Source organism: Talaromyces proteolyticus, assembly GCF_021365285.1.
Source record: "Talaromyces proteolyticus strain PMI_201 chromosome Unknown BGW36scaffold_17, whole genome shotgun sequence".
NCBI lineage: Eukaryota > Fungi > Ascomycota > Eurotiomycetes > Eurotiales > Trichocomaceae > Talaromyces > Talaromyces proteolyticus.
Window position 1 is genome coordinate 50719 of NW_025764293.1, and position 24613 is coordinate 75331.

Sequence of the window (24613 nt, forward strand, 5' to 3'; positions counted from 1 at the left end):
ACAAATCTAGCCTAACCCTTTTACTCTGTAGTAGCGATTCTAAGGGAGAGCCCAAAAAATAATTTGCGAATTGCGAATATTCGGAACAGCCCTATGTCATCCACTCATCAAACCGTGCCCTTATGATATCTCTCTCTGGGCCCGGAGGTGCTCGATCACTCTCCGCCGATGATGCCCACGAGCCATGTTCTCCAACGAAGCCGCAACGCAACAGCCATATAGCGAAGTTGAGACCCTATGCCAAATTCTTGAGCGATGAAGCTATCCAAGAAAAGTTCAGATACTAGCTTGTCCGATCCCGGGCATACCTTTCGCAAGCCAATGTCACTTCTTGCAGCGGGAATAGCTGGATACGGATAAACTCCAGGCAGAGGACGCGCACATAATAGCTGTCTGTACAGAATCCATATGGCTTTGTAAGGGTTGAACCAGCTGTCAATCCCAGAATCGGCACCCTTCGCTTTCTCCATTGCGCGCTCAACATCCTTAACACTGCTGACCAGTGCCACTGCATCGTCGGACCATGCTGTACAATTCTCCACGTGCGGATCTAGGAGTGCCATCTCTAGCAGCTCCGAAAGCTTGTGGCACGTGTTTATTTGGCGGTAGAACTGTGGCGAATGAACTGTCAGATTCAGAGTCTGACACTTGTATTCTACCTTCGCGATGCACATGTGCAAAAGGCCATAGGTACCATGCCCGGGAAGTCCTTTGTTGTTTTCATGTCTGGGTACGATGGAAACGGAATACTTCTCCTCGGATTGTGCCCAGAAAAACTCCAGATACTGGGCAAAAACGGAGGCTAGATACGCCTCGTTTGCGTTTGGCTGCCGCGGGATCGCTGTTTCCCGTGGTTCTGGCCTGTACCAGACCTGCAGCCTGTGGACTTGGGCGAGCACGACAGCCTCAAACACAATCTTGGGAAATGTGGTGAGGATCGTTGGGCCCCAGGACATGATGAGCCACATGTAATCGAGCAGCGATACCGTGGCCGGGTCAATCGCAGGGCCAATGGACCACCAATTAGCGATCAGTTTTGTATGTTCTTTTGAGGACTGCAGGGTGACGGTTAGAGAAATGCGGTCTTTGATCATGGGATCTGAGCTGGAGAGCACATAGGAGCCCTTCCGGGAGCTAAAAGGTGACACGTGGAAATCCTTTCGCATCGTATTTTTGAATGCGCTGCCATTGGGAGGAGCTTTGAAAAGATACATGCGTCGCTCGCCAAAGGTGTTGTTCACTTCCGCAACAATGTGAGTTAACGTGCGGTCTTCTGTATACAAGAACCAGAATGAGGCTGGTTTAAACGCATAATTGAGAAACCGGGGTGAAGTCAAGAGGTAGATAAAAGGATAGTCAGAAGGTTCTAGACCCTTTTCAGAACTCGTTAACTAAGCTGGACCGGAGGGTATCTTGAGTGTCAAGCCCAAATCGACATACCTGAAGCTTTAAATATGCATCTATATTTTCAGAAAGGGTCGCGCCGTCCCGACCCCGGTGCAGATGGTCCTTGGGCGAGACATGAAACCAGCCTCTCTCCCACCAGGGCTGATTGTCCACGGAAAGCAGCCAGTTCGAGCTTGGCGATCGAACCGGTACGCCGACTGACAGGTATGGATATTTGAACCTGTGCTGCTTGGGGAACAGCCGGCAGTGGCTGATGGAACATGGCAGAAGTTGCGTCGTGCGAGGCTGAATACCGTGGCTGCTGGCGCTAGCGACCTTCGGCGCCGCGCGACTGGATGACCTCAAGACATGCCTGGCTTGCAATAGATAGATGGAAAGTATAACAAAAGCAGAAGTCCCCCAGGCTAGAATGCTTGTCTGAGAGAACAGAGTTTCTGCAATGCCGATGTGGTCCATGGTGCGATGCCCTGGAGATGGTGAGGATAGAGCGCCTACACCATCAATCATGGTGCACAAAAATATATATTAAATGAGCCAGAGGACCATACAAAACCGGACCAAATGGCACAAAAATATGACAGGCCATTGCTGACATGGTGCAGGGGTAAACTGCTGACATGCAGCCTGCTCCGCCTGCACCCCCCTCTTTGGAATGGAATGGATCGATGTGCTAAATCCTCGCCATTTCTGCCCACGGCTAGTCGGATATATGTGCACGCCACCTGTGCCGGCTTCCTGCCCACACACTGCGTGTTGCGCCATTTGTAGGGAAGGCCACAAACTGTTGTAAAAAGGGTACTACCCTGGCGGGGCTGCTGTTTTTCTTTGCTGCGTTTGATTATACTAGTGCCTTCTTAGCTGCTAACAAGGTGAATAGCTTCTTCAACAGCTCTTGAAAGCAACCTACATACAGGAAGAACATACAAAGAATAAAAATGGCTTCTAGTAAGCTGTTTGAGGGCATCCCGCCATTCCCAGACGATATTCCCACAGTCTCCATGAATACAGTGTCGCTCGCGGGCTTGCGTGAGAATGACGCCAAGGCGGCGGAGCAGGTCCTGGCCGCCTGCAAGGAGCTTGGCTTCTTCTTTCTCGATCTGCGCGGAGAGAGCATGGGCGATGCCATGATTGAATGCATTGACCAGCTGTTCACCATCGGCCAGGAAATCTTCGACCTGCCCGAGAGTGTTAAGCACCAGTACCTGCACGACATTCCGCGAAGTTTTCTAGGGTATGAACGTCTACTAAGTAAAGACACCGTGATGCTAACCAACTTTTATCATTCAACAAAAAAAGATTCAAGCCACGCGGTGCAGCAAAGACAGAAACGGAGGAGCCAGACCGATTCGAATGGTTCAACCTAGGCCAGGATGGTCTCATGGGCAACGTCGACCTGCAGGCGCTCCCGGAATTCGTGATCGAGCGCATCGACTACTTTAAGAGGTTTCTCAACTACTCGCAGCAGATTGCTACCTTCATCAACCACACGCTCGCCAAGCAGCTCTCGCTACCGGCGGAGACCTTTGCCGCAGCGCAGAGGCCGACCGAGCTGTCTGGCACGGTGGTGCGTTTCATCAAGGCATTCGCCAGCCCCGACGCCGAGGACCTCCGCACGAGCATGATTCACCACACCGATTTTGGCTCTATCACCCTCCTGGCCAACGTCATCGGCGGCCTGCAAGTCCTCACACCCGGCGGCTCGGCCCTTGACGAGGACGCATGGCGGTGGGTGCGCCCGCAGCCCGGCTGCCTCATCGTAAACCTCGGCGACGCCATGGTGCAGTGGACAGGCGGCGCGCTGCGCAGCAACGTGCACCGCATCAAGTACCCGCCCGGTGAGCAGCGTTTTGCCGACCGGTACAGCCTGGCGGCGCTCTTCCGCCCGGAGCGCAACGCAAGCATGAAGCCCAAGATGGGCCAGGACCTGGCAGGCGTCGAGGACACTGACCTGACGGCTTGGGAGTGGGAGGTCAAGAAGGCCATGGCACTTAGTAGGGGAGAGGCGGTGGTAGAGAGCAAAGGTGGCAAACCCGTGGTGGTTTGAAATTAATAACAGCTACTACTAGTCTGTCGTAAAAGCAATACAAAATATAAACCTATTGAGTCCCAGGCAGAACAGTATTATACACCAGCAAAGGAAAAAAGAAAAAGAAAAAGCAACAAAAACCCATGCAAGAGTCTCCTTTCCTACATCGTAGCATTATCCCAGATCACACATTCCTGTGATCATGTTCCCAGGCGCATAGAAATGTCACGCTGGCTCTCGAGTCGGTTGCTCTAGTCTGCGGCGTGGGCCGCGACGTCGATGCTGGTGCGCATGGTGATAACATTTATTGGAGGCGAATACGTTTGCAGAGGTACCTCATCATCATAGTACTGGTATTCGTCCTTGCTGCTCTTACGATAAACGTTCCGCGGCACTGAGACCTTGACGATGTTGCTGCTGTGCGGCCTGGGGGCATCGTAGGCCTTGCTGTCCTGGCCGGTGCGGCGGGTGGTCCGGGATATGAGCGTCTTGGTCTTCTTGGACACGCCGCGGATGATGGCGTAGGACGCAGGCAGGTCAGCAATGACCTCGGCAAGGTTGCGCTCGATGATGGTGCACAGGTACACCTTGTCGAGGGCCCAGGTGAAGTCTGGGTTGTAAAAGTCGTTGTCAAAGGCGGCGCGGACTATGGAGGACGCAAAAACTCTGTGGTAGTACATGGTTTTAGTATTGTTGTTCTGCATCTCCAAACATGGGTGCTCAGAAGCTCAAGATTGCGGTTCTTACATGAGTCCAGAACCAGTCAATGCCATAACAATGAGTCTTTTCTTGAGGCTCAGCTGCAGTCCTCCGATTAAATAGACGGGCCAGAGCGCGTAAAACAGGTCGGTCAAACTGTTGATGGCTAACTAGGCTATCAACAACTTCGCACAGGATAACAGACGACGGCTGCCACCACATCCACCGCCCCCAAAAAAAGGAAAAAGAGCACAGTGCAAAGGTACGCTTACCTGTAAAGGCAATAATTGAGTTGACCAGTGTCTTGACGCTCGAGACATCGCCAGGAATGTCGGGATTCCACAGCTTTTGGAGGGGTCGGGCCTGGGTGCCCCAGAGGACGCCCTGCAAAAAGCTGGCCGTGGTCGTGATACCAATGAGGGTGTAGATGATGTACCTTGTGCGGTCGTGAATGTTTTTGATGAAGAGGAGGATGAAGAAACAAATGGAAATCTTGACAGCCCACAGCGAAATGTTGGCAAAGAGGATGTTGTACTGGCTGAGGCGCTTGAGATCGAGGACCTGCGGGCGCTCTAGGAACTGCAGATGGCGACCGAATCCTAGCTTCACCGATTGAATCTCGAGAATGTTGGCAGTGATATTGAATACCTGGATTGAATGTAAACATTTGCGATGGTGCAGAAAAGGGAGAAAAAAAAGACGAAGCTTACGAGGGCAATAAAAATAAAATAGTCTGCTATCGCCAGTCCGCCGTTTTTTTTGAGTTTCATAAGCAGCCTCGATACCGTAGATATGATGATCAGGACGGTGAACAGTATAGCCATCACCATGACGGGCTTTCCCTTACTGTGGTCCTCCAAGTCGGGATTCCAGGCAATGAAGCCATTGCCTGTCGTGTTGCTCGCCATAGTTTTGTCGCAGTGTGTGTGTGGTTGACGGTTAGAGGCAAATCATGAAGTGGTGATGATGCAAGAGCCGGTACAGAAGTGAGGGGGGTTGGAGGCTACGGCTACGGCTACGGCTTCAAATGCCAAAAGACGACGGATTGCATACTACGCAGAAGGATTAAGCACATCAATTACGATTGCTAGAACATATGAGGCCGACTCAGCAGGGTCACTATGCAGCGATGCAACCCGCATATGTGACGGCGAACAGATCGACACCTGGCAGCCTGAAGAATTTTGATAATAATAAGCAAAACATCACGGACGACTTGCCTGATGGGAACCATATGGTGTGCCAGAGGGTGCAAAAGTTCTTTGCTACTTCAGCTAATGCCGTCGAGGCAGCGAGTAGGTAGCGTAAGGCTTTAGGGTCTCTTTCACCTCCACCTGGGGCGGTGCAAAGAGCACCCCCCCCCCCCCCCCCTGGCTGCCTGCATGGTGTTATAGTTCAGCAAAGTACTCAATGCCTTGTCTCAGCAGAAACAATGCAGTCAGTACGGGGCAGACAGGACAGGGCCAATAGATAGGATTGATGGGCGTGTGGGGGTGTGATCGTCAGGCTAGGCCAACTGACTTCTTTATTATTCACGGAGATTACCTATTGGGGTCCAATATCCACTCCCAATGTGGCCTTGCGTGGAATTCACCGCTTCACAGGCTGCATGTGTAGTAGCGGTTTATCAGGGTTACGTCAGTATCATGTCTCGTACCCTGCGGTGCGGGGTGCTTTTTCCTTAAAATCGGTATTCAATATGGTGTTGAGTCTGATGCAGGCCACTATGGGGCCAAATGGAATCATGATTTTGTCTGCACTTCTTTACAAGGATGGCACATGTATATAGAAAATAGTGGGACAGTCCGTCAACCAAACCAGGCCTAGATGCGGACTTTAATATGAATTAACAACAACAACCCTGCGGTGCGGGGTGTAGCTGGTTTGCCCAGAGAATTGACAGGCTCCACTTATCACCCCTACCTACCTGAGATTTAACTAGGCCCTTGAGATAGTCCCCGGATATTCCCCGAGAGGCAACGCAACATGCAACTGTCCTCGTTGACTACGGCTCCCCTCATGTCCTCCCTTTTAGCATACCCGACAATTTGTGAGAGGGAGAATTTGAGCCGCTGGGAAGGCAGAAGGGAGCTGATATTTGCACCTCTGCATTGGCTCCTGCAACGTTCCAATCTTTGCTCGATTTAGTATCGTCATCGTTTCGCTCCAACTGGTAAGATGGGCGGGATGTAAACCCTTGTATGTATAATTTTCTGTTGAAGTTATTTCCTCTGTAGGACTTTCCGATGAAGCTAATCAGGGAAACACTTTCGTAGAGATTGTTGCGGTCATTCCCAGCACGTAGTTGGCGTCAGAAACTTACACCCCGAAAGTACATGGCAAGGGTATAAAACTTTCGCCTCGCGCCAGGACCTCGGTAACAAGGTGGGGGCTGGGAAATCGGGCTAAGAGTATCACAGAGGAGCGAGTAATCGACAACCATAGAAGAAGACGAGGACGAGGGGGAGGAACGGGACTTTATGGGGTGTTACATAGTAATCTCTCTCGCTGCGGTCTTCTTTCGGCATCCGAGAGAGGGCAGAATACGACAGGCCGAAGAGCAGCGGGTATCGCCACAAACGATATGGCACACGCGGAAAACTAGTTTGGTGGCCAAGCGTTGGTGCTAGTACAGGCAAATTCGAAACTGGCTTCACCTATTTACACTCTCTTTGATCAATTGTGCCCCACCACTAGGATATTGCTGGCTTGGGGTAGTACAAAAAATAAATAATGCCTTTTTGAATCTAGTAAAAATAATACACGGAAAATGGCAATAATAGGCATAGCCTTGACTATGTTCTTACTAGCACAAGGCATCAAAAAGAGGTGAAAAGTCTAACCAAATAAGCTAGCATCAATTCCTCACTGCGTAGCCTTGAGCTCAATGAATGGGCCATTGTCCCAGCCCGCGATGGAGTAGTGGCTCTCAAACTTGAGCTCCTTGTCCTCACCTTCCTCCACAGGGCTTCGATACCCAGGCCCCCCGCCGCCACCGCCGATCTTTTGCTGCTCCGGCCCAAAGCGGAAGTCGTAGTTGACCAGGGTGTAGGCGTAGGTGATGCTGGCAATCATAACGGCGACGTGGCTGCCGGCGCAGTTCCGCGGCCCAATCAAGAAGGGGACGAACATTTTGCGGGCCGTTGCGAACTCCTCCTCTACCAGGGTGCCTGGGACCCAGCGCTCCGGCCAAAATCGCAGAGGGTCGCGGAAGATCCTGCCGTCCCTGCACAGCGCAAAGACGCTGACCCCGACATCACTTCCAGGCGTGACGGCGACCCGATTGGGGCCCACAAAGACGCCCGACTTCTCGCACTCCCTCCAGTGCACACCGCAGGCCGGGGGCAGGAGACGCATCACCTCATTAATCACCGCGCGGAGGTAGACGTTGGACTCGAGGCGCGAGTCCCAGACAATGTCCTCGCCGGGCTTGTACATGCCACGCAGCTCCGCCGCCAGCCTCTCGTATGCCTCCGGGTAGTGGCTCAGGTAGTGGAACAGGCCCGATAGAGTGATGCTGTAGGCGTCGGCCGAGGAGAAGACGCTAAACGAGCCCTCCGCGATCATCTGCGCCTTGTTGTGCCCGGGGGTCTTGGCCTGACCCAGACCGCTCTGGATGACAGGGCCAAAGATGCCACGGCTCTCGGTCGTGTTGGCGGCGACGGCCTTGTTGAGGAACGATTCGTACCATTCCGCAAACCGCTTGGCTTGCGGAAAAACCTTGAGGAGCACCTTGGCGATGACTTTGCCGATGCCCAGCTTGTTGAGTGTCGGAAGCTGCTCGTACAGGCCCATTTTCTTCTCATGGACGTGAAGCGTCGGAAAGATAAAGTCCCGGGCAGAATCGAAGAGCAGATTGGTCGAGATTCCGAACCCAAAGTCTGACATTGTGTCGAATCCCAGGTATAGGTCTACGCGGTGTTAGTCAATGACCCATCACCGGCTGAACTTTTTTGTAGCTCGTAGACTTACTCCATTTTCTCATGTTGACTGCATTGCTCCAGCCATCAGGCTTCTTGTCCTTGGTGAGTTCAGCATAATATTTCTTAAGCTGGCGGAGAATGGCGGGCTCGAAGCGTTTGAGATAGTCGTTTCCCAGACCGGATCGCAAGGTCTGACGCAAGTTCTTGTGCAATGTCTTGTCGATGGAGGTCATGGTACTCCAGCCATCATCTAGGGGAATCATGGTCTCATAACCCTTTGACTTGCGGAACGGCGCGCCGTGACCGTAAATTGCTAGCTGCATTGTTAGAGGATGAATTCATTTTGCAACCTGGTAGCCACCGAAAAACATACATATAAGGTCTGCTGGGTGCAGTGTGAGAAGTTGATTGGGTCCGTAACGAATGACATCACCTGGATGTGGTGTTAGTTTGCTTGTATGCGGAAGGGAAGCCAGAAGTTCAACTGTATACCATATTGATGATGGCATCTCTGGACATCTGTGTGCATGTCACCAGTCCATGAATGATACGCAGAATAGACGTTGGTGACCTTGGCCCAGAAAGGGCCAGGAACTTTAGAGTAAGGATGGAAGTAGAGTCTGTACACGACCACGGCGAAGCACTAAGGGAAGAAACGGTCAGTTATCACTTGTAAGGCAGCTTTCAAATTGCAATGGACGCATACATAAACTGTGAGGCAGCCTCCCAGGAGGCCGATAGCCTGAATCGACGTGCAGCCAAGTGTATAAGCCATGATGATGGACTCGCCTGTCTGGAAAAGTGATGCGCATGCCTCTGAAATAGTATTTCAGTAGTTTCCTGGCACGAGATTACAGTCCTCCAATTATTAAAACCAAGTTCGTCCATGGCCTGGTGCCCCCCATCGTCTCGTTGCGATTTAAAAAGGGTGTATGATTAATAATATGCAGGAGATTATCATCTAAGCGGGGGCGTGTAAGATTTTGCAGATCTATCTTGCCCACCCACACGCCAACCCCTACCCTAGCTTTCTTATTACAGAAGTGAGCGTAATATTCAATAGCCGAAGTGCGGAAATCAGGCTGTAAGTGTGACATGGGTAGCAAGGAGAATTAAAGGTCAAGTCGATAGTCTCCGTCTTACAGTCTCGACTGCCGATCCACTGGTCCCTAAATAAGCAGCCCACTTTCCGATGTCACAATACTTGGATACATCGGATGCAGGGACGAGGTCATGTCCCAGGCGTTGGCCGAGCTACACGAACTATCACACCAAAAAATGGATATGACACCGCACCTCTTCTTGCACTGATTGTTGTCCTTCATGACCCTGTTTCTACCTGACACTCAGCGCACTAAATTGGCAAGCGGGTGAGTAAGTGTATATCTATATCCATAAAAAATAGACGTTGGAAGAGAATCAATAAATCTAGCAATCGAAGTAGTTGGCGTATTCGTACCTCGGTTTGAGAACACCCATGATTTGTTTGGTCGGGTTCAAAGAGCCTTGCAAAACAGGTCATCTTAGCGGATGGATAAACCTCCCATCTTATACGCATTATGGGGGCAGTGAATACTTACATACCCTGGCTTTCTGCAAATCAAAAAAACTTCCGGCAGAACCTTGGCCCCACTCTTTCTATAACCCTTTATTCTTTCTATTAGGAGAGAGACACAGACAAGTTATACCTTATTCGTCGGCACCAGCCAACTGCAAAGACGACGTTGTCTAAAACGTTCAAGTTTTGTTAGAACCAAAGCCTTTATACCGCTAAAATGACGGCAACCGTCCGTCGCCCGCGCGTAGCCATTGTAGGCGGAGGCATCTCCGGCATGGCATGCTCCTGGAAGCTGCGAAACCAGCGGTGCACTGTGGACATTTATGAGTCCAGTGACAAGCTCGGCGGGCATGCCAATTCGATGCCGTTTACGGGCAACGGCAGAACGGTGGATGTAGACACAGGGTTCGTTGTCATGGAAGAGGCAACATATCGTAAGTCGCCACAACTTTTTCCCAGCCTAAGTATAATCTTGGGTATGATTATAAACTTGAAAATCGTTACTGATGGCGGTTCGACAGCCCAATTCACGTCTTTCCTCCAGGAACTCGGCGTCAAGACAATCCCGACGGACATGTCGTTTGGCGTGTCGGCCCTGAACGGGGCGTTGGAGTGGAACAGCCTCTCTATCATGGCCTTTGTGGGCACTTTGTCCCGCCTTTTCAGCCCCTGGTTCTGGCGTCTGATGTTTGACATTGTCTACTTTAACCTGTTTGCGCGCGACATCCTCGCACAGCAGGCGCCCGTGTCGCCGCCCAAGAAGTTTGTTGGGTCGGTGGAAGAGGAGATTGCGGCCATCGAAAAGGACCTCAAGGTCAACCGCCGCGAGTCCATCGCCGACTACCTCAAGAGGCAAAAGTACTCGGAGCAGTTCATCATCTACTTCCTCATCCCCATGGTCGCGGCGCCGTGGTGCATCGACCCGGATGAGTTTGCGGCCAACTTTCCGGCGAGAAACCTCATCCAGTTTATGTAAGTGATCCCTCGCCAGGCGGCAAAAACAAAGGAGAAAGAAGAAAAATAAAAAATGAGCCGCTCATTTTCTTCTATACTTTGTACTAATTTTTTATTTTCAGGCATAACCACAGCTTGCTGGATACCGTCACCAAGACTCTCCGGTGGCGCACATTCGCCAATGGCTCCAAGACATATGTGGACGAATTCCAGAGACAGATGCCGCACCATCACAAGCTTCACTTGAATACCGTTGTCAGGAGTGTGACGAGGGTTGACGGAAAGGCCCTGCTCAGCTTCGCCGATGGTTCAATCGAGACCTTTGACCATGTGGTACTCGCAATTCATGCCAACCAGGCCGTATCTCTGCTTGGCCAAGATGCCAGCGCGCTGGAGCGCAGGATCCTTGGTGCCTTTACAACCAGAAGAAATGTGTGCTATCTACACTCTGACATATCTGTAAGTTGTTCTATTTTTCCCGTTCCTGTTTTTTTTTTTTTTTTCCTATTTGATTGAATTTTAATCAAAAGACATTTATTTGATCAAAAGACATTTTATTTGATCAAAAGACATTTTATTTGATCGAAAGGTGCTTATTTAATTTGAAGCCATTACTAACAAAAACGTCAAACAGCGACTCCCAAAACGCCGGGCAGCCGCCTGGAACTGCTCCCTAGTCGGCTGCGGCGGTGTCGGCGTGGTGCGCCACGACCAGGCAACCAAAAACGCAGCGAAAAGCATCTCCATCACATTCGACATGAACAGGCTCCAGTCCATTCCCTCGCCCGGCGAGAAGAACAGCCCCGGCAGGGTCCTCGTCTCCATGAACCCGTTGGGGGTGCCTTCGGCAGTCCAGGGCCAGATAGAGTACTACCACCCGCTCATCAGCCACGAGAGCCTGCTCATGACGCGCCACCTGCACAGGATCAACGGCGTCTCCTGCATCTACTTCGCGGGTGCGTGGATGGGTTACGGATTCCATGAGGACGGCTTCGCCGCGGGAGCCCACGCCGCACGGCTCATCACCGACGGCCACGCGAGCACAGCACCGCTTGATCTGATCCAGGACATTGAGGACGAGACAGCGGCCGCGTACGGCGCGGGCGTCGCCCGGCTGGCTTTGAGATTCGGCGTCGGCATGGGAATCGATTCCATCAGGATCAGACTGCTGTCCAATGCGGCCGTCGGGATCAGGGGGAACTTGCAGTAGATGGGCTCGTTCAGGTCCTCGAGCGGGCTGCGGTACGGAGTTGCAGGATTATGTTTTGCGTGTTCGACTCTGAAGGCTTATGGACCAAGGCTAGTCTCTAATGACTCTAGTAATACGGTAAACCCGTTAGTGCCTGGGATAAACAGCTGGGGAGCGTGTGGTATATCAGCTAAATTATTACGAAGATGATCGACGATGCTTTGTCCAAGCTTATCTCAACGGATACCATTCTGGGAAGGGCTTAGCGCAATAAATTTCTCATTGTCTGGCCTAATTTGGCCGTCGGCTGCGGTTTATGGAAGGGTCTGATAGATTTTAGAAAATTTTTCTTAATAAGATATTAAATATACCTTTTTTACTTTTAATTGCGCTTATTGCAAAAATTATTAAAAACTAATTTTTATGTACAGTCATCGGAAGTGAAGTGCTGTGTTGCGATAGTCGCAAATTCATGAATTGAATCTCTGCTTTGGGGTTCATAAAGGGCCTGCAACCCCGACAATCAACGTAACAGCCAAGCAGGCACCTTATACGCTAGGTGACACAGGTAAGCAATTAATATGACAAAAAAAACAAAAACAAAACAAAGGCAACTCAGAAACTGATCCTAGCTAAATATGACGGCCCGTTAATACATAACAGTCTTGACTTCTACATTAGCTCGCAGCAGCTCTGCGGTTCCTGTGTCGCAGGTGAACGATTGGGTAAACTGTGAGTACGGCGGCGCCCATCATGAAGACGCCGGCAAAGACTTGCAAGTGCCAGTATCCGCCACCTGATGACTGGAGGGGGTAGATGGCGCCTCCGATGGGACTCCCGATCAGCATGCCGAGGCCAACCCACGCCCAGTAGAAGCCGGAGCGGGTACCGATGACGGCTATGGACGGGCAGAAAAAAGGGATAAAAGCGCCGGGTAGCGTCACCAGGATGCCCGACACCATGCCCCAGAAGACCACCCAGGCCAGGGTGCCGGCGAGGGTGTCGACGGCCATCCAGCAGAAGAGGAGCACGGACCCGGCCACCAGCGACACGGCGACGGTCTCTGTGGAGCCGCACACGGCGGCGATTAGACCCGCCAGGAGCCGCCCGACGGCGGACGCTCCGTTCAGGATGGCGAGGAGGTCGAGGCTCAAGTCGGGGCTGATTGACGGGACGCGGATCGCCGTGAGCAGCGGCAGGTACAGCAGCGGGATGTAAAAGGCCGTGGCGCTGAAGAGCGACGCGACGCACAGCATCATGAATGGCGCGTCGGTAAGCGAGGAGACGTCGAAAAAGGCACGGACAAAGGAGCCGGCCTGCACCTGGGCGCTGCTCTGGAGCAGCACCAGGTATGACAGGAAGTACAGCCCGAGGACTATAAAGGCGATGATGCGGATGGCCCAGGGGAAGCCAACCTCGGGGATGAGAGCGCGGAGGGCGAGGGGGAAGACGATGCCTCCTAACGTTCTGGTCAGTATGTCTGTAGCAATAAGGGAAAAAAGAAGATACACATATACATGTACATCTGTATATACGTACCAATGCAGCTACCGGAGGCCATCAGGCCCATAGCCTTGGCGCGGGTAGCAGGGTGGGGCAGGCTCCGCGCCGCCGCCGAGACGCTGGGGGTGAAGGCGACACCGGCGCCGATTCCGATGCAGATGCCGTGGGATAAGAACAACTGATAGTACCGGGTGGAAATGCTGAGCATCATGAGGCCGAACACCTGCAGGACGCTGCCCGCCAGGAGCAGCAGCCTGTAGAACCCGCGGTCGTAGAGCGGCCCCGTCACGATGCCGGCGGACAGAACCAGGAAGGCGCAGGTGGTGGAAATCCATGAGATGTTGGAGCTCGACTGGTCCCTGAGGAGCACGAGCTCGTAATGCGCCTGCAGGACGCCCGAGGTGAGTAGGAACCCCCTGTGCAGAACAACAAACAACGAATTGCTGCGTTAGCAGAGGCTTGTCTCGGCTGGGGGTGCATTCCAAACAGAGGTGCTTCTGACACCACGAGAAGCGAAGCAAATACAAAATCACAACGAGAGAGAATTACATTACCAGGTATTCGTAAACACAATGAATGTGCTCAAAATTTGAAGCCATTCGGTGCGACCGAGGCTGGGAGCGGCGGCAGCAGTAGCAGTAGCAGCAGGGACGGCATCGCTGTTGAGGCTCGAGTTGGGAGCCTTCAAGCCGAGACCCTTTTCGCTGACGGAAGAGCTGCTTGGGGCCATTTTTGTTTTAAAAAAAGGAAAAAACAATTGAACATAAAAGGTTCTGGACGGTTGCCCTCGTTTGCTTCTGACCAGCCTCCTTCTGGTTTAAAGCGTGAATCTTGTGTTTAAGCAACGGCAACCCCAGACTAAATGGAAGCAACCACCAGGCGTATCCATTTTTGAATCAATGCAGTAAGCACATTGAGTTTCGCCAGAAGCGGGGCGACGCCGCACCCGCAGATTTGCCCCGAGCCTTGGAGCCTCATTCGTTGCGATAATCACCGAAGGGAAACCCTTGCAGGACCCATGCATGCATCACCCCAGACAGAAGCGCCGAAACTCAAACAACCCTGCCTGGTTGCGCCGCTGCTACCCTCTATCCTTCCTCTCACATGCCATCACATCCCATCCATAAAGCGGTGGAGCATCACGTGACATCCCAACTAGGTCTGTATGCCTCCGTACGGATAATACCTTGCCTTTCTTTGTCTCTCTTGTGCTGCATGCCCACCCCCCTCCCTGTATGCCAGACCCCTCCAACCTCGGCACTCCTACGGCTTGTTTTACAACCAACGCCTTCATTGCTACCGTCACTCTCGCTGCACCCGCTTCATCTATATCAGCGTTTCCGTGTGGCAGCTAACCAACTCTACAGGAGAGCATCTTTCTCCCGTTTCTCACATTTCTGCTTACTCTCTCATATTAACATTACACCAAACCCATCAACTCGCCGAGAAAGCCACCCTAATCACTATCGCCTAGTACGCACCATGTCAGACGGCGGTAACATCAAGCCAAGGTCAGCAAGGCTAGCTGCTTCGGCCGGCCTGTCGCCCTATGGACGCGCAGGTGCCCCTGGCCCTCACCCAAACACAGACCCCTACGAATCGCTGCGTGCCCGCGCGCTGTCCACCCTCGAGGCCATGGGCTTCGACCCAGACACCATGGTAGAGCATGCCATCCTCTGGGCTGAGCATCAGGACCCGTTCGGTCACGTAATGAACGCCCAGTTTGTGTCATTCATGGGCGCCAGTTGGATCCGCGTCATGGAGAGCTACGACGAGTTCCTCTCCACTGAGGAGCTCGCCGGTGTCATGAACGGCAAGACGGTCGCCCCCATGGTCCGCAGATTTGACCTCGAGATCAAGCGCCAGGTCAAGTACCCCGATGTGGTTCGTGGCTCCTTTCTCAGCCCACCCCATCGCTAAGAGTACTAACAAGTCAATGTCTCCAACAGGTCATTGCCGCTTATCGGCAGGAAAAGATTGAGCCCACTCGCAACGGCGGCACCACTGTGCTCTTCTCGCTCCAGCAACAGGCTATTGTGGCCCAGATCAAAGGCACAACCACATACGTAGACGTCAAGACTGGTCGCCCCAAGGATATTCGCACTCTCGGTGGCGGCTTTCCAGCCTTGTTCGACGGATTCACCAAGAAATCCGAGAGGGCCAATGCTCTCCGCGAGAAGTGGGAGCTGGAACACCCGACCAAAGCTCCTAGGGCAAAAGTTTGACTTTGATAAAGAACACTGTAAAAGTACCGAATGCATCATGAAAATCATAGAAAATCATAAAAATTCTATTACTAAAAAAATAAGAATACTGCGCCTCTAAGAACTCTTCTCATGCGTGTTGTGGGGTATGAGAAACGTCGCCCACGAGTCCTGCGCGGCCGCCAGGGCAATGGATCTGCTGAACCTGCTGAAGAGCTGCTCCTGAACACACCATTCCATTTCCCTTCCTTTGCCCCTTCCAGACACTTAGATCCCTGTAGCCACGTGTTTTGTCACCATTCTGGTGCGCTCCCCTGAAGCGTCAATGAATCTTGGGTACGCTTTTCTCGTTATATGCACTGTAACTTCCGTTCTGCTTATCTAGCCTGCATCTGCCACAGATTCTCGAGCCCGTTCAGTCAGCCCTCCTTCGACCAAATATAAGCTGCTTTCCGTTCTTCTGTTTCTTTAGTCGATGTGGAAGCACGTTTCACTGCCTCTCCAGCGTTTCACCATTGAGCAAACAGAAAATAATTTTACCTACATAAAACAGGAGAGAGAAAAAAGTCATTGGTGACTCTATTTTCTGCCTTCTTAATAAAAATGGCCGCTCCAAAGTTATCCATGCCGTCGCAGAACCTGCACTGCGAGGCCGAGGGCTCTATGGCAAAGGAAAATGTCGACAGCCTGGCCCCGAGTCCTTGCTCGGATACCAACGACGACGAGGTTTTCTCACCGGCTAGGCAAAAGCGAATCATTCGTCGAATGTAAGTTTCACTGTGCCCCGTCCCCCTTTCAACTTGGGCTTCTCTCGTTTCCAGTTCAAGCAGCAAGCGTCGGTCAAGGGCCAGTGTTTTTGAACCACGCCTCCCCCCCCCCCCCAAAGGAACCATTTATTTACAGATGAAAACAAAAATGCAGAGACGTACGACTCATCGGAGTGCTAGCAGTCATCTATGTTATCTCGCTCGTGGACCGCGTTAACATCTCCAGCGCCGCCATTGCCGGCCTCAACAAGGACCTACAGCTGCAAGTCGGCACTCGCTACTCCCTCATCATCAGCACCTTCTTCGCCGCCTACACCGTCTTCCAGCCGCTCGGCAGCGTGCTCACCAGGAAGCTCGGCCCGCGGATCTTCCTCAGCACCATCACCCTGCTGTGGGGTATCGTCATGATTGGCACCGGCTTCGTCAACACGTGGGAGAGCCTCGCTGGCCTGCGCGTCTTGATCGGGTACGCTTGAACTTCACTCCTTCGTCTGGAAGAGCATCTCTGGCTACCCCCCCCCGGAGAAAACTCTCCCCGCCCACCACAGATGGCATGCTAATCCGTTACGTTTTCATCGTATCAGTGTGTTTGAAGCTGGCTTGTTTCCCGGAGCCGTGTACCTCCTCAGCACCTGGTACACCCGATTCGACATGCAGAAGCGATACACTGCCTTTTATGGCCTGGCCTGCGTGGCTGGTGCCCTAGGCGGCATCCTTGCTTTTGGCCTGTCCAAGATGAACAAGACGGCGAATCTGGCCGGCTGGCGATGGATCTTTATCATCGAGGGCATCATTTCCTGCGTCGGTGCTGTCATCTCATTTGCTCTCCTTGTCGGGTTCCCCGAGGAGGCTCACAAGGCATGGAGATTCCTCACCGTGGAAGAGCGCGACTTCATCATCCGTCGCGTCAACCGGGATCGAGGGGACGCCATCACCGAGCCCTTCTCCCTCGGCAAGTTCCTCCAACCCGCGCTCGACATCAAGATCTGGGTGTACGCCATCATATTTTTCTGTGTCACCACCGTGGGCTACTCCATCAACTATTTTCTGCCCATCATTCTTGTCGGCATGGGTATGTAATCCCACTTTCGCTTCAGATATATTTGTACGCCTTCTACAGCCTCACCTAACATGCTTTTACTTGCAGGCTTCTCCGTCGCCGCATCGCAGTGTCTCATTGTGCCGCCGTGGATCTTCACCGGCATCGTCATGTACATCCAAGCCTGGATTGGCGACCGCTACCGCATCCGCGGTCCCATCATTGCATTCAATGCTGTCCTCTCCTTGATTGGGCTTGTTCTGATGGGATTCGACCACTCCAACCCTGTCCGCTACTTTGGCGTATTCATCATCGTGGCAGGCGCCAGTGGAAACACGCCTCCGGTCCTGACCTACCAGGCCAATAACATCCGCGGCCACTGGAAGCGCGCGTTTTGCAGTGCTACCTTGGTTGGCTTCGGTGGTATTGGCGGCATTGCCGGCGCGCTCGTCTTCAGAAGCCAGGATAGTCCAGGTTATTTGCCGGGCATCTATGCCTCAATTGCCTGCAACATTATCATTCTGATATGCGTGGCTGGCCTGTCTCTGTGGTTCCGATACGCGAACAACAAGGCCAGAACCGGTCAGAAGATCCTGGAAGGCCTGGAAGGCTTTACGTACACGCTCTAGTGCTGCTAGAGATTGTCACCCTCCTGCCGTTCGACCCCATCTGGATGGGTTTGTGATTTCATCAAGCTCAGCAGGAACCTGAGTCGAACTCGGAAGGGATATTATTCTTGGCTAATATCAAGGTTGGCCTGATAATGAGGCCAAAATTTCACGGGATTTCAAAAGTACAATTAACGTTCCCGAAAAGAAAACTAGTATGAAAAGCTTGCTGTAACAGTGTATTGCTTATTTTATCGCTGGCATAGGGGTCTACGTGTTGCATAGAGCGCAAGGTGGAGGAGAGTGATCAAGTCTCATTTTCATGCAAGTATGTAACAACCCAAATAGTCTAGTGCTGTACAAAGCTCTTTGCAGTTATTCATAGAATACTCTGAGTTCCTTAACAGCACATGCCAGTAGGCTAGAGTTAGTAAACCAGAGTTATTGTAAGCCGGAGTTACTAGATCGGAGTTGATAAGAACCTCATATTTTTCATGTTTTCTTATATATAAATGGAAGACACTGTATAGCAGAGAGAGATAGGTTTCAGTACAATGACATCCCTTATCCTATCTTCAAAGACGCTGCTGCCAATCTAAGTAAGGGCTTCCTCGTCGGATCAAGAACCATATGTACTGACCTAGATTGTGAAGGGCACCTAGATGAGCATTCCCGGAACAAAATTATGGGGCATAGAAAGAGCGATCCGTTTGCATACTATGTCCAGGTTCCGGATGATACACTCAATCCGCATTTATGGGAACTCCGACCAGAGATACCTTAATCAAACTTGCGACCAATTCGGGATTGACTCGGGACCCATCCGTGCCACAAGGATTGAATTATAAGCGAAAGGAAGAGATTGAGAAGGGTCATGAGCTCTGCACACTGAAGAACCGGTATGACACGCTTCGCACTGATTTGATTGCACGGTACCAGATGTTAAACAAGGCTCGAGGCACGGATTTGTATGCGGAGTTTGAAGCGGCCTAGAACAAAAACAGGTCGGAGAGGAAGAGACGTTATAAAGCGGCCGAGGTTGAGCAGCACAAAAGTTTGTTCGACATCATTAGGAATCAAATTATCGAAGGAAACTATGAGGGAAAGCCCGTTACCTTTGAACCAGACACGTCTCATGTATTGCCGGAGAGAAGAGCTCTCACGGATCTCGAGTTCAAGAATAGAGACGTGGACAAAGTCAGTTATGACGAATTGCTCGAGGACCGTATTCGATCCCTTGAGATGCGACTGGCCCTATACCATCTCGAAGTACTGAGGAAATTGCAGGAGCGAATCCGTTTCAATAAACCGCCTCCACAAAAGACTGAAGATGATCCTATTTCCATGGAGAGTGAGGAGGAATAGAAGAGACTTTTATGCCCCATCTGTCTTGGCCGCTCTAACTTGCATCCTCGAGCAGGACAATACGAATACGCTCGTAAAGATATACTGAAAGTGCACTTTATGAAGCACCGACTGCGTCAACATCCTCTGTGATCTTAATCTGATCGCCACATCGATCTAGTATCGGTTGGATCTTATTTTTTCCAACAATGGGCCAACGATCATGCAATGCAAACCCTTACAAAAATATTGAGACCACTAAAGGATCAATAGCATAGGAATAAGAATAGGAAACAAATAAGCACATCTATGAAAAGTGCTTCTGCGATTTTCGCTTTGTAAATCTCACATGGCCACACAGTCACTGTCTTGTCTCCGCCACCACCAGAAAGACTCCATCAAGTGAGCAAACAAATTTTTAAACCATCAAAGAACCAATTCTAAAAGGGTTGTTTGGGGGAATATCTGTATCTCAAATTGAAATTGTTCACCCAATGGTGAAAGGCACTAAAGACTTTCGTTATCAAATCTAGTCTATGGATGAGACTCACTCCTAGATGAGAGATATGGAAATAAAGCCACTTCTAAATCTTATTGGAGAGCGGTTAAGGCAGATTTCCTCTATAATATAATATAGAAATCATTCATCATTGGTTTTAAATCTGAAAATCTGATGACTTCTGCTATATATAATGGAGTAAGTTGGTTAAAGAAAGTATGAAAATTAATACTTCTATATCAGTTTATTCTCTTGATTATGTGATTAGAAACTAAGCTTAATAAAAGACTTAGTTGTGACCATAAAGGCCGTAGTAAAAATAAAAAAAATATGAAAGAAAGAGAAGAAAAAGAATATAGTAAAGAAAGTTAAAAAAGGATTAAGGCAATAAAGAAATCATCGAAGAAGATTAAAGGGAGTATTAAGAGGAAAAAGAAGAGAGGTAGGGTAAAATAATTAGTTGAAGTTACTATTCTTGACTTTCAAATATATTAGGTATGTGAATTATATAAATCTAATAAATGACTGTCATTTTCTCTCTTATTATATTTTGTTATTTTTTTTATTTTATAATTTAATTGTGTTCTTATAGAACTTGATGCTGTATATAATCTGGTATACTGATATAAGGTAGAGAGAGTCTCATCAAGCCAGCTAATAACGTGACTATATAGAGATAAGATCTAGTAGTATTAGGTGTATAATTATATTTAAAGTCGTTAATTTTGTTTTAGCCTAAAGAGTGTTGTTTAATATAGATTTGATTAGAATGTATTACAGATAGTTTAGGAACATAGATCTACCACTTAGCCAGCGAAATTCTCACTAAATGATATGAAATCTTTTCCCTTTAGGTAGGTATTATCATTGACTAGATTGGCTAGGTGTGTCAGCCTCTTTGGACTGCTAAGAACCCATGAGAGCCAATACTAGGTGGATTGCTCGAGCATTTTGGTAATTTAAGATGCTAGGTTGTCGAAATGCTGTCAGCACAACTATATAAGGCTAACCTCCTCCTTGACTCTGTTTCTGTTCTTTTATTATAATCTCCCTAGAGCTGCTCTCTCTTTGACTAACTTTTTCTTTGATAATGGATCTTACTCCATCTGTACTATAATAGGTATCTGAGACAGTCTGTTTTAAAGATAAGGCGATGAAGCTTCTGAGAGTAGCTTTTCAATTGATAATCTCTGGTGGAGTTGACCTCTATCGCGAGCCAGAAGTATGTTGGATTTCTAAAATAAAGAAATAACACACATTAACTATTGGATAAATTCGGAGACCTGGTTCTATCTTTAATCTCTGCCGTTATTTGACCTGGAGGGGCACTCGAGACGCTCAATGAAATAGCTTTATGGACTGCTAAAAACTAATTTCATCCCCTATCCCATCATCCTCTAATTCGTCCATGCCTTCTGTAGAAATTCTTTAAGCTTAATTGGCTTGATCTCTGGCAGCTTTCTGTTTAAAGACATATTCTCATCAAAATCCAAGTCTCCACGATCAATCCAGATTCCAAAAGCACTGTTTGTGGCTTGGACGAATTCTTTAGGACAGATAGAGTAGCGTGAATTTTGAGAAGGCAGCTCTGTCACCTCACCCCTCTTCAATTTGACAAGATCATCATAATCCACCTTGAATTCGATGCCTAAGGAGACGTTATCAGCAATGAAAGATCTGCGATCATCCAGTTTTTACCTTACCCTTCGCCTTCTCAGCTAGTTTGACGGCTTCGTTCATTGTCATCTTGTCGCCAATGATAAAGCTGACAGGGGTCCATTTTTCGAAATCTAAGCTAGCAGCAACGAATCTGCCCACATCCGAGGTATGGGTGAAGGTTACTGGCTTGTTACCATCGCCCGGAATGGCGGCCGCGTTTCCAGGAATGTCCAGAAGCACGACGTAAGGTGCTAGGTAAGACGAAATTCTGGGCATCCCGAAGTAGTCCATAAAGTATCCATTGTAGACTATGGTCCACTCCAGGCTACTTGTCTCGAGCGCGCGTCTTGAAGCATGCTTCATAGGAATGGAAGGGAATAAATCCCCATCTCTATCGAATAAAATGTTAATCACTGCGAAGAGCAATATGAATAAGCGCGGTCCTACTCGTCACGTTGAGGAAACCCAAATTCGCTAGGAACAAATCTTTTGGTTGTTTTTGAAGCATCAGCAGCCCGAATAAGGTTCTGCTCCAAAAGCCCAGCTCCGTTGGGACTCATGAACAAGGTAGAGATAACGGTATGGACATTGTTGTCCTCGAGGATTTTTGTGAGTGCTGCCACGCCTTTATAATCCGTGGCGACGAGGCGCGCACCAATTTCTTCTTCTTTAGCAGCGTCCGCCTTTGAATAAGTCAGCTTTATAATAGGATATTGGATCAGGAGCAGCGCACAGTTCGGCTCAGAATTATAACTTCGTGCTTCCCTTGAGAGATGAGCGCTTCGACAATATTGCGGCCCACAGCACCAGTACCACCAGCAACTGCAACAATAACCATTCTGGCGAATGTAAGGGATTTAGATCAAAGGCTTTATGATTCTGTGATTGGGGATGATTTTGAGATAGAGAAAGTGCAAATAGTAGTCAAATTGCTCGGTCTGTGCATTATTATATACTTAAAGGACTCTCCGCTAAAGCTTTTCAACAACTATCATTCTCGCCTTTAGGATAATGGATATGCTCTTCTGATTCGCACGGGATCAAAATTAAGGCTAGGAGTAACTACGTTTTACCGGATTCGTATATGAACAGTGTTCCGCTTTGATGCCGCATTGATTCCGCATTGATTCCGGCGCTGACAAATGCAGCAGATTTGATTCCTTGACCCCTGATGTCTCAGTGCACATGCATCAAGATGCATCACGCAAACAATCGTTCAAAGGCGGTCTAAGATGGAGCCGGGAACGCATCCACAACTCAGAAAACAGCGTAGAAAAGCCTTCATGGTAAGAAAAAGCCTCTCATAACCTCACTGTCATTCGGATGCGATGGATCCGTATTCGCCAGACCCTAGAGATTTCACAAAATTCCAAGTCAGCTCTGCGTTCTCATCAATTTGCGCTGGCATTCAATATTCGGTCCGAAATCACCATAACTACTTTGCATGAGACAGACATTGGCGTTGCTTATTTGTTCATTCTACCTAGCATTCTCGCTCCTCCCCACAGTATTTGCACTAAAACCATGCACTTAGTATTGTTGCGTTCTAGTCAATGCTTCCCTTCCCTTCCCTTTCATTGTTATAAAATTTCGACTAATGATGTTACAGGCTTGCATACATTGTAGAGCCTGTAAAACAGGCTGCGATGGCAAGTCACCGGCATGCTCTAGATGTGCTGGTCGTGGTTTGCGGTGCGAGTATTTACCCATCCGAAAGATGCGAGGTCCTGGGAAGAAGCGAGTCATCTCTTTCTTTTTGTCTTCTGCTTTCTCGTTTTCCCTTCTTGAGGCTGACCCTACTCATTAGGAAAAGGAGTGTCAAACACTTGGAACAGCGACCCAGCCTACCACAAACCGAGTTTCAGGGGAGAGTTGTGTTAGATAACAACGAGAACTACTCATCCAACAATGATGGCTCGTCTGCTGCGATGATAGATATACCTGAACCTCATGTCCATCTCGAACTATCTGGGGAGTCCAGAGACTTAGAAGCGCTTCTACAGCAGAATTTTCCAATGTTTCTTGAACCTGAGAACAATATGGTGGCTCTCCAAGACTTAAAGCGGGCTATTGAAGAAGAACAGACGTCGCCCGAAGGTTTTGTTCCTCTAATATCCCAAGATCAGATTCAGCACATATTTGAGATCACCTATAACGAAATTATGGCAGTTTGTCCAATTTTCGATCTTCCGACGCTCAGCAGGCTCAACGCCGAACAGCACGCGGTCAGCAGCGCTCATCCGGCTAGTAATCCAGCCCGATGGGCAATTATAACTACTTGGATTGCCATGGGGGTGCTCTTCAAGACGACGTCTGGGTCAGAAGACGAACTGAATTATGTTAGTAAGGCCTACTATCGCAACGCGGTCTTGGTACTTCCAGACCTTATCCTGCAGCCTGCAAGCAAAGAAACAATTCAGGCGCTGCTGTTTATGGCCATGTATGCCGAGTGCTCGATGGATCATCGATCTTATGTTATGTTAGTGACCAATGCTGTCCGTCAAATTGAGCTTTTAACTCCACGACTTTCTGAAGTGCGGGACCGGTGTGAGAAAGAGTCCTGCAAGAATGAGCTGTCCTTTGCGCAACTACAGGACATTAAGGTTGCCAGTAATTACGGCATGACATTACTTTTAGGTTCTCTTGTCATCTAGCAAGCGAAAAAACAATTCTAAGCCCTTAATAAATATTTTAAAACAGCACATAACCTGCCTATTTGAGTGTCATCTTGCATTATCTTCTGCCCAAAGCTGAGAATGGTTCAACGCAGATTAAAATAAAATATAATATGAGGCCCTACATGTTATGGTATTACCACGATAACGAGGTACGATTCATCATTGCCTTAGGGTTAATCTCTTCATAACTTACATGTAATCGCCTTTCTCGCGATTTTATATAAAGAGTAAAGGGTAGTTCGGAACGCATTACTCTCTTTAACCTTTTACAATTCATCAGTTTTAGCAATTATTATTATTATATATAGCTATGTACAGGATGGCTTCTAGGAACTCTTCAATCTTCAATCATTCTCGGTGGTCTAGGTTCTTTAATTCCTACTTTCTTCAATGTCATTCTAAGAAACAATTGATTATAGTTTCCAGTTGCTAGACATGTAATTTATTTTGACAATATGATGGAATGTGGAGTATAGTAAATGTTGATGGACTGAAGTCTCCATATAATCGAAATTCTCGATCACCGAGGGCACTATGTAGATGGATAATTTTTATC

At 49.4% G+C, this 24613-nt stretch overlaps 12 protein-coding genes across 12 annotated transcripts; 7 read left to right on the top strand and 5 right to left on the bottom strand.

Annotated features, from left to right (window-relative positions):
• Positions 1-155: 155 nt before the first annotated feature.
• Positions 156-1914, bottom strand: BGW36DRAFT_365758 (uncharacterized protein; the record flags this gene model as incomplete). Its single annotated transcript, XM_046214686.1, has 2 exons — positions 156-1391; positions 1441-1914. 2 exons carry the CDS (start codon positions 1912-1914, stop codon positions 156-158), a joined length of 1710 nt encoding a protein of 569 aa, XP_046065166.1.
• A 428-nt stretch (positions 1915-2342) lies between these two features.
• Positions 2343-3451, top strand: BGW36DRAFT_365759 (oxidoreductase; the record flags this gene model as incomplete). The annotated part of the gene is made up of 2 exons (XM_046214687.1): positions 2343-2638; positions 2662-3451. The coding sequence occupies 2 exons, from the start codon at positions 2343-2345 to the stop codon at positions 3449-3451; spliced, it is 1086 nt and encodes a 361-aa protein (XP_046065167.1).
• Positions 3452-3564: 113 nt separating this feature from the next.
• On the bottom strand, positions 3565-5040 carry BGW36DRAFT_352691 (uncharacterized protein; the record flags this gene model as incomplete). The annotated part of the gene is made up of 4 exons (XM_046213392.1): positions 3565-4099; positions 4181-4298; positions 4405-4780; positions 4843-5040. 4 exons carry the CDS (start codon positions 5038-5040, stop codon positions 3685-3687), a joined length of 1107 nt encoding a protein of 368 aa, XP_046065168.1. The 3' UTR covers positions 3565-3684.
• A 1957-nt stretch (positions 5041-6997) lies between these two features.
• On the bottom strand, positions 6998-8318 carry BGW36DRAFT_309675 (benzoate 4-monooxygenase cytochrome P450; the record flags this gene model as incomplete). Its single annotated transcript, XM_046212425.1, has 2 exons — positions 6998-8043; positions 8105-8318. The coding sequence occupies 2 exons, from the start codon at positions 8316-8318 to the stop codon at positions 6998-7000; spliced, it is 1260 nt and encodes a 419-aa protein (XP_046065169.1).
• Positions 8319-9830: 1512 nt separating this feature from the next.
• Positions 9831-11083, top strand: BGW36DRAFT_309564 (amine oxidase; the record flags this gene model as incomplete). The annotated part of the gene is made up of 3 exons (XM_046212417.1): positions 9831-10047; positions 10135-10585; positions 10690-11083. The coding sequence occupies 3 exons, from the start codon at positions 9831-9833 to the stop codon at positions 11081-11083; spliced, it is 1062 nt and encodes a 353-aa protein (XP_046065170.1).
• A 17-nt stretch (positions 11084-11100) lies between these two features.
• BGW36DRAFT_392049 (uncharacterized protein) lies at positions 11101-12083 on the top strand. The gene has a single exon (XM_046217648.1). The coding sequence runs from the start codon at positions 11325-11327 to the stop codon at positions 11775-11777; it is 453 nt and encodes a 150-aa protein (XP_046065171.1). The 5' UTR covers positions 11101-11324; the 3' UTR covers positions 11778-12083.
• Positions 12084-12433: 350 nt separating this feature from the next.
• BGW36DRAFT_309738 (putative MFS monocarboxylate transporter) lies at positions 12434-13989 on the bottom strand (the record flags this gene model as incomplete). The annotated part of the gene is made up of 3 exons (XM_046212433.1): positions 12434-13215; positions 13296-13675; positions 13814-13989. The coding sequence occupies 3 exons, from the start codon at positions 13987-13989 to the stop codon at positions 12434-12436; spliced, it is 1338 nt and encodes a 445-aa protein (XP_046065172.1).
• Positions 13990-14741: 752 nt separating this feature from the next.
• On the top strand, positions 14742-15484 carry BGW36DRAFT_309446 (uncharacterized protein; the record flags this gene model as incomplete). The annotated part of the gene is made up of 2 exons (XM_046212403.1): positions 14742-15143; positions 15209-15484. 2 exons carry the CDS (start codon positions 14742-14744, stop codon positions 15482-15484), a joined length of 678 nt encoding a protein of 225 aa, XP_046065173.1.
• Positions 15485-16126: 642 nt separating this feature from the next.
• BGW36DRAFT_309647 (phthalate transporter) lies at positions 16127-17898 on the top strand (the record flags this gene model as incomplete). Its single annotated transcript, XM_046212421.1, has 4 exons — positions 16127-16230; positions 16385-16696; positions 16815-17302; positions 17378-17898. The coding sequence occupies 4 exons, from the start codon at positions 16127-16129 to the stop codon at positions 17896-17898; spliced, it is 1425 nt and encodes a 474-aa protein (XP_046065174.1).
• A 735-nt stretch (positions 17899-18633) lies between these two features.
• BGW36DRAFT_434002 (uncharacterized protein) lies at positions 18634-19242 on the top strand (the record flags this gene model as incomplete). The annotated part of the gene is made up of 2 exons (XM_046221352.1): positions 18634-18809; positions 18882-19242. 2 exons carry the CDS (start codon positions 18634-18636, stop codon positions 19240-19242), a joined length of 537 nt encoding a protein of 178 aa, XP_046065175.1.
• A 1875-nt stretch (positions 19243-21117) lies between these two features.
• BGW36DRAFT_434003 (uncharacterized protein) lies at positions 21118-22217 on the bottom strand (the record flags this gene model as incomplete). The annotated part of the gene is made up of 4 exons (XM_046221353.1): positions 21118-21368; positions 21424-21770; positions 21827-22062; positions 22113-22217. The coding sequence occupies 4 exons, from the start codon at positions 22215-22217 to the stop codon at positions 21118-21120; spliced, it is 939 nt and encodes a 312-aa protein (XP_046065176.1).
• Positions 22218-22593: 376 nt separating this feature from the next.
• Positions 22594-24033, top strand: BGW36DRAFT_412679 (uncharacterized protein; the record flags this gene model as incomplete). The annotated part of the gene is made up of 3 exons (XM_046219217.1): positions 22594-22665; positions 22989-23116; positions 23187-24033. The coding sequence occupies exons 1-3, from the start codon at positions 22612-22614 to the stop codon at positions 24031-24033; spliced, it is 1029 nt and encodes a 342-aa protein (XP_046065177.1). The 5' UTR covers positions 22594-22611.
• Positions 24034-24613: the final 580 nt, after the last annotated feature.